This window comes from Sturnira hondurensis, unplaced genomic scaffold, assembly GCF_014824575.4.
Source record: "Sturnira hondurensis isolate 20B ecotype Veracruz unplaced genomic scaffold, ASM1482457v3 Scaffold0006437, whole genome shotgun sequence".
In the NCBI taxonomy this organism is placed as follows: domain Eukaryota; kingdom Metazoa; phylum Chordata; class Mammalia; order Chiroptera; family Phyllostomidae; genus Sturnira; species Sturnira hondurensis.
In genome coordinates, this window is record NW_028079068.1 from 5,979,640 (window position 1) to 5,994,286 (window position 14,647).

The 14,647-nt window shown below is 48.4% G+C and overlaps 1 protein-coding gene across 1 annotated transcript in view; it reads right to left on the minus strand.

The window, feature by feature from the left end:
* The window catches only part of LRGUK (leucine rich repeats and guanylate kinase domain containing), a 76,751-nt gene extending 68,360 nt beyond the window's left edge, over window positions 1-8,391 (minus strand). The window contains exons 1-2 of the mRNA XM_037049171.1: window positions 8,080-8,391; window positions 963-1,070 (exon numbers count right to left, since the gene is read on the minus strand). Of these exons, the coding sequence (XP_036905066.1) occupies window positions 963-1,070; window positions 8,080-8,391 (420 nt within the window). The remainder of the gene's footprint in view (window positions 1-962; window positions 1,071-8,079) is intronic.
* Between the last annotated feature and the right edge of the window lie 6,256 nt (window positions 8,392-14,647).

The following is a 14,647-nucleotide window of genomic DNA, read 5'->3' on the forward strand; positions in this document are numbered from 1 at the left end:
CACGGGGTGCTCCTTGTACGCTATTGCCTGACTGGCTGAGTCGTCCATAAAACGTTATAGAGTGAAAATAGTAAGAGATTAGAGCCTTAATATGCTGATCTCAAGGGACAGGCCATGAAACCAGCGTGGGTGAAAAAAGCTGAACATTTCTTGGATCGTTTGCTAGTTCAAATGCGAGACAGAACAGCCTGACTATGAATTTTACACACTTGAGCCACATTGGTGTTATAGCAGAAATTTCTGTGTGCTTTTTTTTTTTTTTTTTTTGGCCTATCTGCATTTACTCTGGAAACCTCCACGGAATACTCAATGCTGTGCAACAGAAGGAAGCAAAAAGAGTTATTTCACTAGGGCTATCTCTCGAAAAGGAAAATGGGAAAGACGCTGGAGGAGACCGAGGATTCTGCTCTTATGATGAAATCGGAGCCAAGATTCTGTGCGACACCATGACTAGTATTGAATTCCTGCAAATTGATGAATAACAATACGCCCTTTCATCAATAATTGGCATCTTTAAGAAGGTGAGAGATAGCTCAAAGCTACTTATTTCTTGACTTCCTTAGGGGGGAAAAGTCAATACCAAGCCCTTTGTTCCCGTGGGTTCAGATACAAATTTTAGTCCTGGTAGTGATCGGAGAGAAAATTCGTAAGGAGTTTTTGATTAGTTTTACAGAATGAAATTCAACCTTCTGGAAAGAAGGCATTGCTTGCTATAAAATAGACTACTTAAGATGAAAGAAATCGACTGTGAAGGGAATGAAAACAAAGGAATTTGAGGCACTGATTAGTGGACTCGCCAGGGCTCTTTGATGTCTAACATTTACAGAAATCATTCTTATCGCCAGGCTCCATCCAGTGCAAGAGACTGAGGGCACACAAGAGCGACGTGTGCCAGAGAAAGAGCGGCGTGATCTGGCCAATGTCAAGGTGTAGCCAGGCAGCGGCGATCTTGTCATACTCACCGATAAAGTGAGATCCAGGTAGACCTGCTCGGTCCCGGACCCTGAGCGCCCCAACCTGGACAGCGCCTCGGCCACCATCTCCTCTTTCAGGACCCCATCAAATTCCTCCTGAAAAAAAAAAAAAAAAACAGGAGAGGCGGACAAAGAGGGCTCCTGTCACAAAAGCAGCTCGGCATCTCGGCAGATGCAGCGCTGACTTAGGACGTATCCGCGAGCTGAGCCCTCCAGAATGAACACGTACAGATGACACAGGACGGAATCAGTAACCATCAAATCAGTGTCTTTACTGCCACTAACGTGCAGGCAGTGACTGGCAGGTGTCCCAAGTGGAATGAACGGGGCAGCAGGCGCAGCGATCTTGGCGGTAGCAACCGGGCTGTGCCTCCTTTCCGTCCCTGGGAGCCAAGAGCTCTCAGTGGGTCAGCCTGCCGGGCCCTCCTGGCCAGCCTTGGGCAGGCACACTTGGCTCCATCACACAGCTGAAGAAGGCTCACCGAGGTTGATTTGCCCGAAGCCAGAGAGCTAGTAAGTGACAGAGCCAGCGCAGGAACCCGAGCCTGCCCGACGCCAGGGCAATTCTAACCACTGCCCTTGACCGCTTGCCCACGCCTTGAAGGCTGGCTACGTCAAATCGAGGCTGTTACTTCTCTGACTCTGGTATTCTTGCAGGAGAAAACAGGTCTTCAGTTAGCTTCCTATTGGCCAATGTCGCTGGATTCATACAATTTATAAGAATTATTAAAAGGGTAATAAGCATTTCCATAAAGAGGCTGGCCCTGGGTCTGCAGACAATCTAGGGACCGGGGTGGCCTGACATGTCCTTTCCTGAGAAATGACAGAAATGAGAGGTAGCAGGTGGGTCAGCGCTAGGTTTGTGCCACCTGCAACTCCATGATGGAGTTGCAACTCCCAGCACGGTGACACGAACATGGGCCCCAGGACACAAAACGCAGAAATCACCTCAGTCACGCCAGTCTGAGTAAGCAAGACCAGCACGTGGACCATGATAGCAAATATCTCTTCCTGGTTCTCTATTAAATCAGGAAACAACGGTGCCGCTCCAGCTGCCAGTACTAAGGACTTAGGGACAACACGTAGGCTTGTGCTGTCGTAAGGAGTCTCTCTCCCCCCAGATCCGCACTGGAACCGGGCGGGCTGCAGGGGTGGCTCACGGGGAGCGAGCGCACAGGCTTTGGGCCTGCGCGGGTGGGTCTGACCCCTGGACCCGCCACTGTGCACACGGGACTCTGGGCAGGTAAGTCCTTTCTGAGTCTCACGGTCTTCATCTATGGGGTCCGGCACAAACAACACCCCTTCTTTATTCCAAAACCTTGTATGACAAAAGCGTAAGCATGCAACTGTGTAACATGACAATCTCACATTCAGGCATACCATATGCGATTTTGGGTGCCATGTTCAAATGAAAACTATAAATTATCACACCCATATTATTACCCTACCAACCACACTCACCCAAGCCTTACTTCTGCCAGACCCTGTGTAGATAAGAAATATTATTTCCTTCTTTTAATGTTTTGGGGAGAGTAAAAAAAAATTCTCCTATGTAGAACTCTTAACACCCTGGCTAGAATATGGTAAGTGTTCGCAATAAATGATGGTTGTTTACTCATTGAAATTCCACGTCTTAATGTTTCATTTGTCCATACCAGCCAACCCATTCAGAGCATGGGGGAGAGAGATTTACTTTTGTAAATAAAGTTCCAATTTCTTATAAAAGGCCTGGGAAGAGATAGAGTCAGGATGTTACCTTCTATCCAAAACGTCCCACTTACACACTTCGGAAGTTTGCCTGACCCAGCCCTTCCATTTCCTGGAGAAGTCTTGCTCCCCTCCCTAATATCAGGTGGCTGCCTGCTTCTCAGCATGGCCATTGCTATAAAGACCGGCCACACTGTCCACATTCTCCCAGATCCCCAAGGCGAGACGCCCCATGCAGCCCCCTCCCCCATCCTTTGAGGTTCCTGCCATTTGTCAGAGCCACACCTGTCCCGTTGGGTCTTTGGTGATTTCCAGTCCATTTATGCCCTATCTCTATACTGGTTGGCTTCAGGGTCCCCAGGGATGGCCATCCACTATCCCTACTACTGGCGCACACGCACTTACACACGATTCTGCATTTTCTCAACTTCAGACACCTTAAAATTGATCTCCACCCAACTTCCGCCACTCACTCCCACAGCCCGGCCCTGGACCAACCCGGCCATCGTGCTGAGCTGCCCTAGAACTCCCAAACCCCGCACTCCATTCCTCTCTCATCCCACAAGTGCCGATACCGCCTCCTCTCCACTACCTGCGGAACTTGTTCCTGGACCACAACAGAATCTCCAGTCTGTCCATCCTCCCCTTTCTCAGAGCCCACCGGTCCCCTCCTGACGGTACTTCTTTCCCTGCTGAGCATCCCACCAGCAATTTCAGTGTCTCTACTCCCAAGTCTCTGATTCCTTGTCCCCTGACTGCAACGGCCACAAGCACACACACCTGAATCAAGTTCACAGGCAAGCCCTGTCCAGGAACTGAGTCAGTTTCTCACATGCCAGACAAGGACACAAGCCATTTTGGGACGAGTTTGATACATATTACAATAGAACTAGGCAGGGTGCTTTGACTAGACGCAGGGCATCCTTTTGGTCAGTTCTACGGAGGTACAGGAGCATAGCCCAGGCTTCCCTGGGGACAGAGGGCAATTCCGTTGAGATGCACAGTTGTAATTATTCTGGAAAAGGGGCAGAAAGAAAAGAGGGCCACGGAGGCTAATGCAGGCAACAGGAAAAACACATACAGAATCTCAAAGGTGAAGGTGAAGCTGGCCCATCGGGGGGATGTCACAGAGTTCAAACTCGCTGATGCATAGAGGGGAGGGTGGGATTCAGAGCCTAGTGCGTACGGGTGGATGAATGAACGCGCCCACTCTCCCCTGAGCGGCTGAGTGGGCCGGGAAAGGCCCCCGACCGTGCGTTCTGCTGCCACCCAAAGTCAACGGGCAGCTGGGCCCCGGTGCTCTTTGTCTCCCATAATTCGTCCGCGGCCTTTCGACTCCTGGCCTTGCCCGGTCAGCGCTCCACCCCTCTGTCCTCACTCTCAGCAGGTGCTCTGCTCTTCTACTCCGAGGCAAAGCAGAATCGGTCAGACACTCACCGCGCTGCACCTGCCCCGACGCTTCCCACTTGGGTCTCAGGGACGGCCGGCTCCTTCTCCGCACTTCGCCCCCCTCCTCCGTTTCTCCGCACTCGCTCACACACCTTCCGTTTTGCCCTCTTTGGCCTGTGATTTCAGCCAGTCACCGTCCAGCTGAACAAGCTATGAGGCTCCTCTGGCCTGAGGGGCTCCTCCCTTCAGCCCTGCGTGTTCCATCATCCATAACTATCGTCTCCACTAACACCCAAGCTCCTCCAGAGTTGCTTTTTTAAATCTTTGGGTTCCCTTTCTTCACCTCCAATTCTCTCTTTGACTCACTATAGGTAGGCTTCTGCCTTCGCCACATCACAAACCCACCTGGGCCTGGGTCCCCCATGACCCTCGGGTTGGCAAAGCTAGGAGCATGTTTGAGGCCTCTTCCCATTTCACAAGATGGCAGCAAAGCCATTCCCACGCTCCAGACTCTTCCTTGCCTTGGTGGCCCTGTCGCAGGCTCTTCCTTCTCGTGCTTCTCTCACCAGTCCTTTCCGCTTCCTTCCCTGGGCCCTCCTCGTCGGCCGGCTACTTCAAGACCTGTGCTCCAGGGCCTAGTGTCGGCCTCCTCCCCCCTTCTCTTCCTGGCTGACCGCGCAGCCGCCGGTGCTGACGACTCCCAGGTCTTCCAGCTCTGAGAACCTCCCCCCGATTTCAGTCGTAACCCCTCAAAACACGGCGCTCCCTGTTTCTGTTTCTCACTGTGGTTAGCAGCCATGGCGCCCCCTCCAGGCCACGCCATGGACAGGGCAGTCAGCCCAGACCTCTACTATTCAGTTAGTAACGGTCCCATCTCAGATATTTCCCTTGTTTTCAGCTTTCTCTGCCTTTCCGTTTCCGCTTCCACTGCCTTAATCCAGACTCTGCCTCTTCTCCGTGGCTATTCCTCGAGTATTCCCACTGGGCCCCTGGCTTCTGATCTAACCCCACTCCGCCACCAGGGACCCAAGCCCAGCGTCCGCACAACAGCACCGAGCCCTCCACAGCCTGGCCCCCTCAGTGCCTTTTCTGCCATCAGTCTGCCCCCCCCTCCCCAACAAGCGGCCGACTCTCCTTGCAGCCTCCAGGGTCGCTGCACCCGGGGGCCACCTGTACACGGCCGTGTGTGTAATACTTCACATAAGGAGCAGATAGGATTTACGCACATTCGTACCTCACCTTGGGAGGGGCCACCCCAGACGGCCTCCATCACGTTCTTGCCACCTTCTACCTCTCACACTGTTGCTATGGTACAGTACTGAACAGCTCTAATTCTTTGAGAGCCTGCTCTACACCAGACACCTCGCTAAGGTCTTCAACACAGTTTCTTGTTATTTTTGATGTTTATTCCTGTCTAACGAGTAGGCGTTACCCACATTAGTTACTGGCAAAGAGTGGTTTTCATGCATCAGACACATCTAATGGGCCCAGATGCTTCTCTGCCCCAGACATCAGAGAGCTTCCTACACAGCACTCATTCGAGGAACGTCTGTTCACTGCAGGCTAAATTAACGGAATCACTCGATGGGCTGGAGTTAGCAGATGAAACCAAGGAAGTTATTAGTAAACAGTATAGCCCCGGCTGATGTAGCTCAGTGGACTGAGTGCAGGTTGTGAACCAAAGGGTCCTTAATTCGATTCCCAGTCAGGCACATGCCTGGGTTATGGGTCAAGTCCCCAGTAGGGGGCGCATGTGAGGCAACTAGACGTTGATGTTTCCCTCTCTTTCTCTTTCCCTTTCCCTAAAAATAGATAAATAAAATCTTTAAAAAACAGTATAATATATTATAGTAAGTATTTTACATATAGAATCTCATTTAATATTCACAACTTTCCTATGCCGTAGGTACTGTGATGATCCACATTGCAGAGGAGATGTAGAGAGCTAAAGATTTGTAGCTCCAAATCTCACAGCGAATGAAAGGGTTTACGTGAACCTAAGACAGTATTTTGGGCAGCGGGTCTGCACTCCCTCCCTTAAGTTCATGAGGTCCTCAGAGGTTTGAGGCCAATTGCACGACAGGCACTTGGTAATCACTATGACCACTGTGGCGTTATAAATCTTGATTACGCAAACACATGGAAAATGAATCACTGAACACAAAAGTCCAAATGTTTCCTTTTAAACTTTAGAGTTTAGTCAGCATCTTAAAACTTATGAGATACTCTAGAAAGCTAAGTTAGAACGTGAAAACACAAAACAAATATTAATACTTAGAATGTAGGTGGGAGAACTAATAAACTTTTCCCACATACATCCTATAAGCCAAAAAGGGAAAACTGGTTCAAGCTATCACCCTCTCCGGTTTGTTTGTTAATGGCCTACTGAAGACAGATTAACAATGATACTAATGAACCCCAGACCGTAAGAGCATGCGTTAATTAGAATGATAAAGTGAACTGGTGATTCCTTTGTGAATTCCTCTGGGGTGGACGCCGGTGGAAACCACACAAACATCTCGATACTGTAAATACACTGCTACAGTTTTGCATCAGTTACCGTTACAGGTTGCAAAATAAGTCACAAGATGAAAAATTAAGGAATAATTTCCTACAATCCACTTTAAGCAAAGCTGATGTGTCACTAGCCCGTGTAAAAGGAGGCGGAAGAAGAAGGAAGACAAAATGGATGGAAAAAATGGGCCAAACGTGGAAAGGGAACGAAAGGATTTCTCAAAAGGAGGGTAAAGTGCAAGTGGTCAATGGGAGAATCCAGGTAACAGAAGATAATGCAAGTTACCGAGAGGAAAATAACAAGAAATTAGCCTCGTAAGAAAAAGAGCTTGTGAAGGAGAATGGCCTTACAAAGAGAAACCTGCTTGGCTGGAAGGCAGAAAAGGTGGCTGGGGAAAGGTGCAAAGTTGCAAAGAAGAACACCAGAAGAGTGTCACAGAATGGGGACATGGGAAACATTCTATGTCTCTGCATCCTATCTACTTCTGAAAAGAATTTCAGGCAATTTATATTCCAAGGAAGAGGAAAGGGGAGGGAAGAACCTATCTAAAGAAAGACTATTGAAATATAGAAAAAATAGTGCTCTTGAGTTTCCTGGCAGCAGGACAAAGAGGAAAAAACCTCACCATTTATTGAAAAGAAGCAAATCAATTTGGTTTTGAAAGAAAACAATCGATGTATTAGAAGGCAAGAGAAGGAAGTGATGGGATGGGAAGTAGAACAGGGCAGAAGGCAGGTAATGGGCTGAGGAAGACGAAGTATGATGATATGTGTAAGAAAGAAGTGGGTTTGGGTTGTGGGTAGAAGAGGTATCATTGCATTAACGCAGAAGGCAGAGCCACCACCCCGGGCAACGCAAACGGGAATTTTGGGAACATTCTATATACCCTAAAATACTCCCACAGGGAGCTGTGTGTGTGTATGTCTTGATAATGTATCATATACCCTTGGCCGATGTAATATATTAAACGTCTAAGTCAGTGTTTGAAGAAGCCCTTCTCAAATTATCTGAAAAAAGTAAAATGCTTCCCTGGAGCAAAGAGGACAAAGGGACTAGAAGTGGGCGAGCACTGACGTGCTTCAGAATCATGGGGAGAAGGCGCAGGAGATGTCAAAGACGAGCTGAACCTATTCACAATATGGTCAGGGTGTAATTTTGACAGTTGAAGCCATAAGTGCCATATTGATAGCCTGATTTTTTTCACAATTTGACTGCTGCATAATGGGACTCGGAAGAAACCAAATGTGCTACTGAAAAGTAAAGGAGACACCCAGAAATATTTCAACAAGGGGTGAGGAGATGGGGTAACAGAAATGAGAAGAAAAGAGGGGGGGACTTAAGGCGGTCGGGATGAGGCACCCCTGGAGGCGAAAGCCCAAGGAATGGGCTAAGCCACGGGCTAATGAGGATACATTGGGATGCCGCCGCTGAAGTAGCAGGGCCCCGCGGCTGGGGAAAAGAGCCAGGGGGTAAAGGGTGGGTGGGGGGGCACACCTCCAAATTCAGCATCTCGGACTCTGAGGACTCCTCGGATTCCACTTCGCCCTCTCCCTCGAGCTCGTCTTCCTTGTCCTCGTTTTCCTCTAGGTCTGCCTCTGACTCCTGACACCGGTGAATGAGCTCCTGGAGCAGGTAGGAGGAGGAGTCTCTGTAAGTAATTTTCGGTCTCTGCCCCATGGGAAATGAAGACCAGGGCTGTCTTTCTAAGCGCGACAGTATAGACTGGGCTCCACTTCGTGAACCGCTCGAGGTTCTCTGGAGAGAGCTAAACTTCGGCCACTGGGGATCACTCCCGGAGGTCGCCATCTTGTTTACCCGCGTTGCCCAGGAGACTGACAACCGGGGGTGGAGAACCCGCAAAGGATTCTGGGGGTTGTAGTCTTCGCCTCTCCACGAGTCTTTCAGTCGACGCCGGCATTTGCACCGGACTTTCGCTTTGTTTTTGTCCACATTTTTTATTGGATTGCTTTTGATTTTTTTCTCTTTAGTCCATTCAGTCTCTGGCTTTGTTTCTTTTGCTTCTCTTTCTCGTCCCCCCCCCCGCCGTTTTCCCCCCTGCATCCATTTTCTTTGTTCATAGCTGTTTTCTTCGTACCTCGAAGCCCCTTGTTGGAGGTTTCCTCATTCCACTGGAAGATCACCATGAGCCCCCATCCTGTTTCATTCACCAGAGATCTTTCCGCATGGTTGTACTCTGGAAGATGTACATCTATTAGATGTCTATGCAGGGCGTGGTGTTAGGAGATCAGGGTGTGCATAAATGAACTAAAAAACACGGCTTCTGACCTTGCTTTTAATTGGTGGTTTAATTGCAGAAAATAAAGAGAAACTACCGGACAGAACTGAAAGCTAATTTGCAATTAACTGATATTTTATCCCTGGACAGGAAAAGGCATGTCCTTGGGGATAGAAGTTGGCCATGGTCAAACAATCCAATCCAGAGAGAGACAGACAGAGAGAGAGAGAGAGAGAGAGAAATCCTTGAGAAATTGACTGTCAATTTGACACTGTATCTGAAAGCTTCTGAAAAGCTATTAACCTGCCATAAATAATCATACTAGTCAAATGACTTGCACTGGTAATTATTTTTGTCTTTTTTGCATAGGTTCTATTTGCAGTTTTAGAAAATAATGTTTGCAAGATTACGTACGAAGCATGATTTTATGCTAGTGTGATTTTACGTGGCCCAAATCCCATAGCCTTAAGCTTCACAAAGTAGACACTCTATGGAAAAGCAGAATGAAAATTATAACAACTATTGTTGTCATAGTGAGGACAATAGCGATCCTTGCAGGGACGTCATCCTCCAGGCCTTTTCTCTGTGCTTCAGTGACAGCAGTTACACATCCAAAATGATCCTGTCGATGGCTATCGGGGGAGGAGAACAAATCCTGTGGACACCATCCGTGGACTATGGTCTTTCTCAGTGCTGCAGGGACCATTAAAACTGACATAAAGCTTTCCAAATTACCGTTCTTCATTATCTTGCTAGTCATAAATGTAAAGGCCACGATGAAAGTATCTCTTTCTGCTAGACTCATCTGGCAGCTTATTTCTTTTTCTAGTGGGGAGAGACTCCCCACCTTTTGTCCCCTAGGACCTGGCTCTAGCTAACAGACATAGAGAGGCGGGGAGCAGAATCTACAAAAATGGAAAGCCAGCGTGGTTTTATTTTTCAATAACTTAATCAGCATTTCTAGCAAAGGAAGTTTTGCCAATGTCAGTCTATTAAGGAATGTGTCTTAAAGCAGTCAGTTGGGACCTGTCAAAGGATAATTTTCAAAGAGTTAAATATATGATTTTCATACAAAAACCAGAATGAAACATATGTGATTAATTCAGCTCGTTAATCAGTGAGGACAGCAGTAAGATGGTAATGGAGTACCCATAATCCACAAAGAAACATCCTGAAATAAGTTCATTAAGAGATCAAACTGCTTAGTGCCTTTCAGGCCATTAAACTGTAGCTTTTGGGGTTACGTATTTCCAAGTCTTTTGTCTCTTTGCATCTTGACATCTCTCCTTTGTCTATACCCTTTGATAGATGAGGTAACTGAGGCCCAGAGAAGTTAAATAACTGCCCCAAAGTCAAGTGCTGGTGTTGAAATCCAAACCTAGAATGACCAACTCCATAGCCTACTTTCAGCTACCACTTCTGCAGGTAAAAATAGGAGGCAATAGAAGGCTACACACACACACACACACACACACACACACAACCCCAGAAGAAAAAACATGTATCAGTTAAGGTTCTTAAGTATCAGTAAGAGAAGTCATTAAGAGAATGACCTTTCATATAGATTCCGAGCAAATCAGAACTAGAAAGAACTTCAAAGCCTGTCTTATCCCAACTTTTCTTTTCACGGAAGAAGAAATTGGTGGCCCTCCAGGGACAATAACTGATGCATTAGAATCGGAGCAGGAATTGGACTCTAGACCTTTTGTCGCTCCGTCTCTGCTCCTGCTAGTTCACCAAAATGCTTCCCAGGCTGAAATTTTATCCATAGAATCACTACTTTGGGATTCTGGGCATTAAAACTGAGGGCACTGTTCTGTAACAGTTACTTTACCAGACAGAGAATACAGAATTAGGGAAAGGGAGGGGAGGGGAGGGGAGGGAATATTTTGTCTAAACTCCCATTAGCACAGAACATCGATGATCACTTCCATTTATTCATTGCTTATTGCAAACCTACAAACTTAGGCCAACTGCTGTGTATATATCTCAGTCAATGATTCCAGTTGTTCTCTGAAGTAAAAATGATCGCTCTATTTTACATAGGAAAAGAATGAGGCTGGGAGATGCTAACAAGTCGCCCAGACACTATTTGTGTCCAGATGAAAACTTCAACTCAGGTCTTTCTGATCCAAAGCCTCTGAACTTAACCATTATGCCGTATATTCTCTACATGTCTGAATTAGTTTCTCAGGAAGTACTTGTGTGGTACAGAGAGCCTGGCCCTGGTGAGATACTGAAAATGTTAGTGTTGGTGGGTGGCTGGGGGCGGGGGGGGGGGGGGGGGGGGNGTGGGGGGGGGGGGGGGGGGGGGGGGGGGGGGGGGGGGGGGGGGGGGGGCGTGGTCAGGTTTCCAGGGCCAGGGAAGGGAGCAGGGTGGGCACTGGCAGGGTGGTACAGTAATCCAGAGGAGCAGAGGCTTCTGAGATGACTCTGAGTCTTCACCTAGTTGGGCAAGAGGAAAGAGAAAGTGCGAGGGTCTCACCATGACACCCAAGAGCACCTCTCTGAGAGGACATCCAGGACTAGCCGCTGGTCGGGGAAAGTGAAAGGAGTAAAGAGCTTAAGCTTGAGTCCTGGCTGGTGTGTCTCAGTGGATTGAGCACCAGCCTGAAAACCGAAAGGTCACGGGTTTGATTCCCAGTCGGGGCACCATGCCTGGGTTGTGGGCCAGGCCTACCGGTTGGGGGCGTGCAAGAGGCAACCAATCGATGTATCTCTCACAGGTCGATGTTTCTCTCTTTCTCCCTCCCTTTCCCTCTGAAAAATAAGTACATAAAATCTCTGAAAGAAAAAAAAAGAACTTAAGCTTGAGAGAGGGTGCCAATTACCAGCCTCAGCTACTTGGTAGCCCTGCCCCAGAAGTATATTTACCCTACACCCTAACTTTCCTGCATGGGACACGGGTGTCCGCCAATCTGGAGCCGGTGCCCTGATGTAAGTCCTCACTCACTGAGAACGGAAAGGGAAGGCAGGGGTGGACCCCTGTTTTCTGTACCTGGGAAGACGGTCTTCCCGGGAGTGTAGACCTTGGGCAAAGCAAAGGATGTGTGGCCCTTGCCCTCTCACTTCCCTACATGACCCCTCCCCCAGGTGTGTGTAAAGGAAAATGCTTTGAGATGGCAGCGTCTTGAGCTCATGATGTTTTCTGGGGAACTACTATAATTTTCACCGAGTGCCATGAAGTCGGGAGAGCAGACAGGCCATGGGAGGCACCGCTGATATAATAACAACAGCGAAAACAGAACCACAGCGAACACTTAGGAGTGACTTTTATGTGCCAGGCACCCTACTAAGTGCTTCACATGTAGTAGCTCATTTTAGTCCCATGTGGACCCTGCAAGGAAGAGATTAATATTATCATCCCTATACTATGGATGAGGAAAGAGAGGCATCACCGCATGGACAAAGGACCCATGGACACGGACAGTGGGGTGGGGACTGCCTTTGGGAGTGGGGGTTGGACGGGGCAGGGGAGAGCAGCAGTAGGAGAAATCGGGACAACTGGAACTGGACAACAACAAAAAGTTGTTACCCACTCAACCCACGTTGGCACGCAATGGCAAGACTTGGACTCAAAGTCTGGTTCCCCAGCCCGCACCCTAAATCAAAATTCTGTACTATCACTCAATCGCTTTAGGAAGACTTTACGGAGGATGTCACAGACTGAGTGATATTGCGCCCCACGCCCCTTGCCAAATGCACAGGTTGTAATCTCCCCCACAATGTGGTGGTGTATGGAGGTGGGGCCTCTGGGGTGATTAGGTCACAAGGGTGGAGCCCTCGGGAACGGGGTTAGAAGGGGCCAGAACGGCACCCCCTCTTGTGCCCTGGGAACATACAGGGAGAAGGTGAAGGTCCCCTGGAAGCCGGTCTTCCCTGGAACCTGAACCTGGCACCCTGACCTTGGCCTCCCAGCCATGAGGTGTGAACTTCTGCTGTGTATAAACCACCCAGTCCGGGGAGTTCTGTTCTACAGCAACCCACGTGAAGCCAGAGGAGAACCTTAACTTCATGATAATTCAATGCGTGAATGGCATATGCTTTTATGTTTTGTTATTTCTTCCTAGGAGGGATGTCTCTTCATAAGGAAGTAAGTTTATTATCTAACAACAGCCTGGTGGGTCTATAGACATGAAGCAAATAATTACACAGATCATCATTTAATTTTAATTGCCATAAAGGCTAAGGGGGGGGGGAGTATAGAGGCCAGGAGAACATCGCCAGGGACCTTGCCCCCGTATGGTGGGAAGGGTTCTTCACAATCCCAGAAAGGCACCTTGAGCCTCGTGATGATTACCAAACGAAGTGGGGAAAAGACAGTATGACATGCGCGGAACTTCACTGTTATCTTCACATCAATCAGCTATATTGAGATAATGATGGCAGTAGTTAATTGGGCTGGTAGAGCGTATAAAGCCCAGGCAGGACTTGGCTGAGCCCAGTACTACCCATTCTAAGCAGATACCACAGGCATTTTCCAGGGGGGTGCCCCACTAATAGATCCCCTGGATCGGATACTGGTATGGAGATCAGAGATACAAACTGTAGTCTGGAAGAGACGATGGAAAAAGCTCATTAACAAAGGCAGACGAATGAAGCCGGGGAAGGGCTGTTGGCGAAGGAATTGCAAGCCTCGAGTCAGGAGCAAAACCTGCACCGAGGACTAGATGCGAGTCACTGAGAGCTTCTAGCTCAGATTACCTCTCCAGGCAGAAGGCGAAGTCACGACTTAGGATCGAAAAGACTACAATGTTCAATGATGACCAACAAGGGCTGTATGAAATACTCTGTGAGGAGAGATGAGGACTTGAGGGTGTCATGCTAGGATATGCAGACGACCATCAAGGAAGACCAGCAGGACTTCAGAACGAAAGGGTCACAGGAGGTGGTTGAAGGGAAGGAGAGTTTGAGAGACACGAGGTTTAATAACCGAAGGGTCCCAAAGGCACTAGACAGTAAAAACAGAGAAAAGGGCCAATAGAAGGCAGAGGGATGAATTGTGCAAGAAATCCCACCGTAACCTACACGCCTCAAAACTCACACCCCCAGTTAACGGCTAGATTGAAATGGTGGTGCTTTGTGGGAAAACGAATCTTTCAGGCTCTGACGAAAAGCACGGGAAACGCCAGATCACCATTACCACCAATTGGTTACTCAAGGCCGTACTATGTAGACGGGTCAGTTTCAGGCACTGGGGATGCAAAAAAGTTGAAGTCTCGGTCCTTCAGTCAAGAGAGCTGCATTATGATCAGGCGAAGGATATAGAGATTTAAAAAACGACTTAGAAGTTCACTAGGCCCTGGCCACATGGCCGAGTTGGTTGGATCAGCATTCCATGCACGGAAAGGTTGCCGGTTTGATTCCTGTTGGGGGCACATACCTAGGTTGCAGGTTTGATCCCTGGTTGGGTGTGTATAGCAGGCAACCAATCAAAGTATCTCACATCAGTGTCTCTCTCTCTCTCTCTCTCACAAATCGATGGAAATGTCTTTGGTTCAGAATTTAAAAAAAAAACACAAAATGCTAAAGAAGGTAAGTCCCACCTGATCAGACAGGGCTCACTCCTTGTGGCGGAGAAAGCAGGCTTCCAGCCTGTCCATGGATGTCATCAGTTGAGATAAATCCGTGTCCCAAGACAGGGACGCTGAGAAGCTTCCTGGACGAGGTCTGAGTTAACCTAGGCTTTCAAGGAGCAAAGAGACACAGTGGAGGGGGACGTGGGCAGTCTGGCAAGGGGGAGTGGCATAAACAGAGGTGAGGAGGCTGGCCTGGATGTGTTTCAGGAAGAGTCTCTGAGAATTAGTGGTATCTTAGAAATTAAAC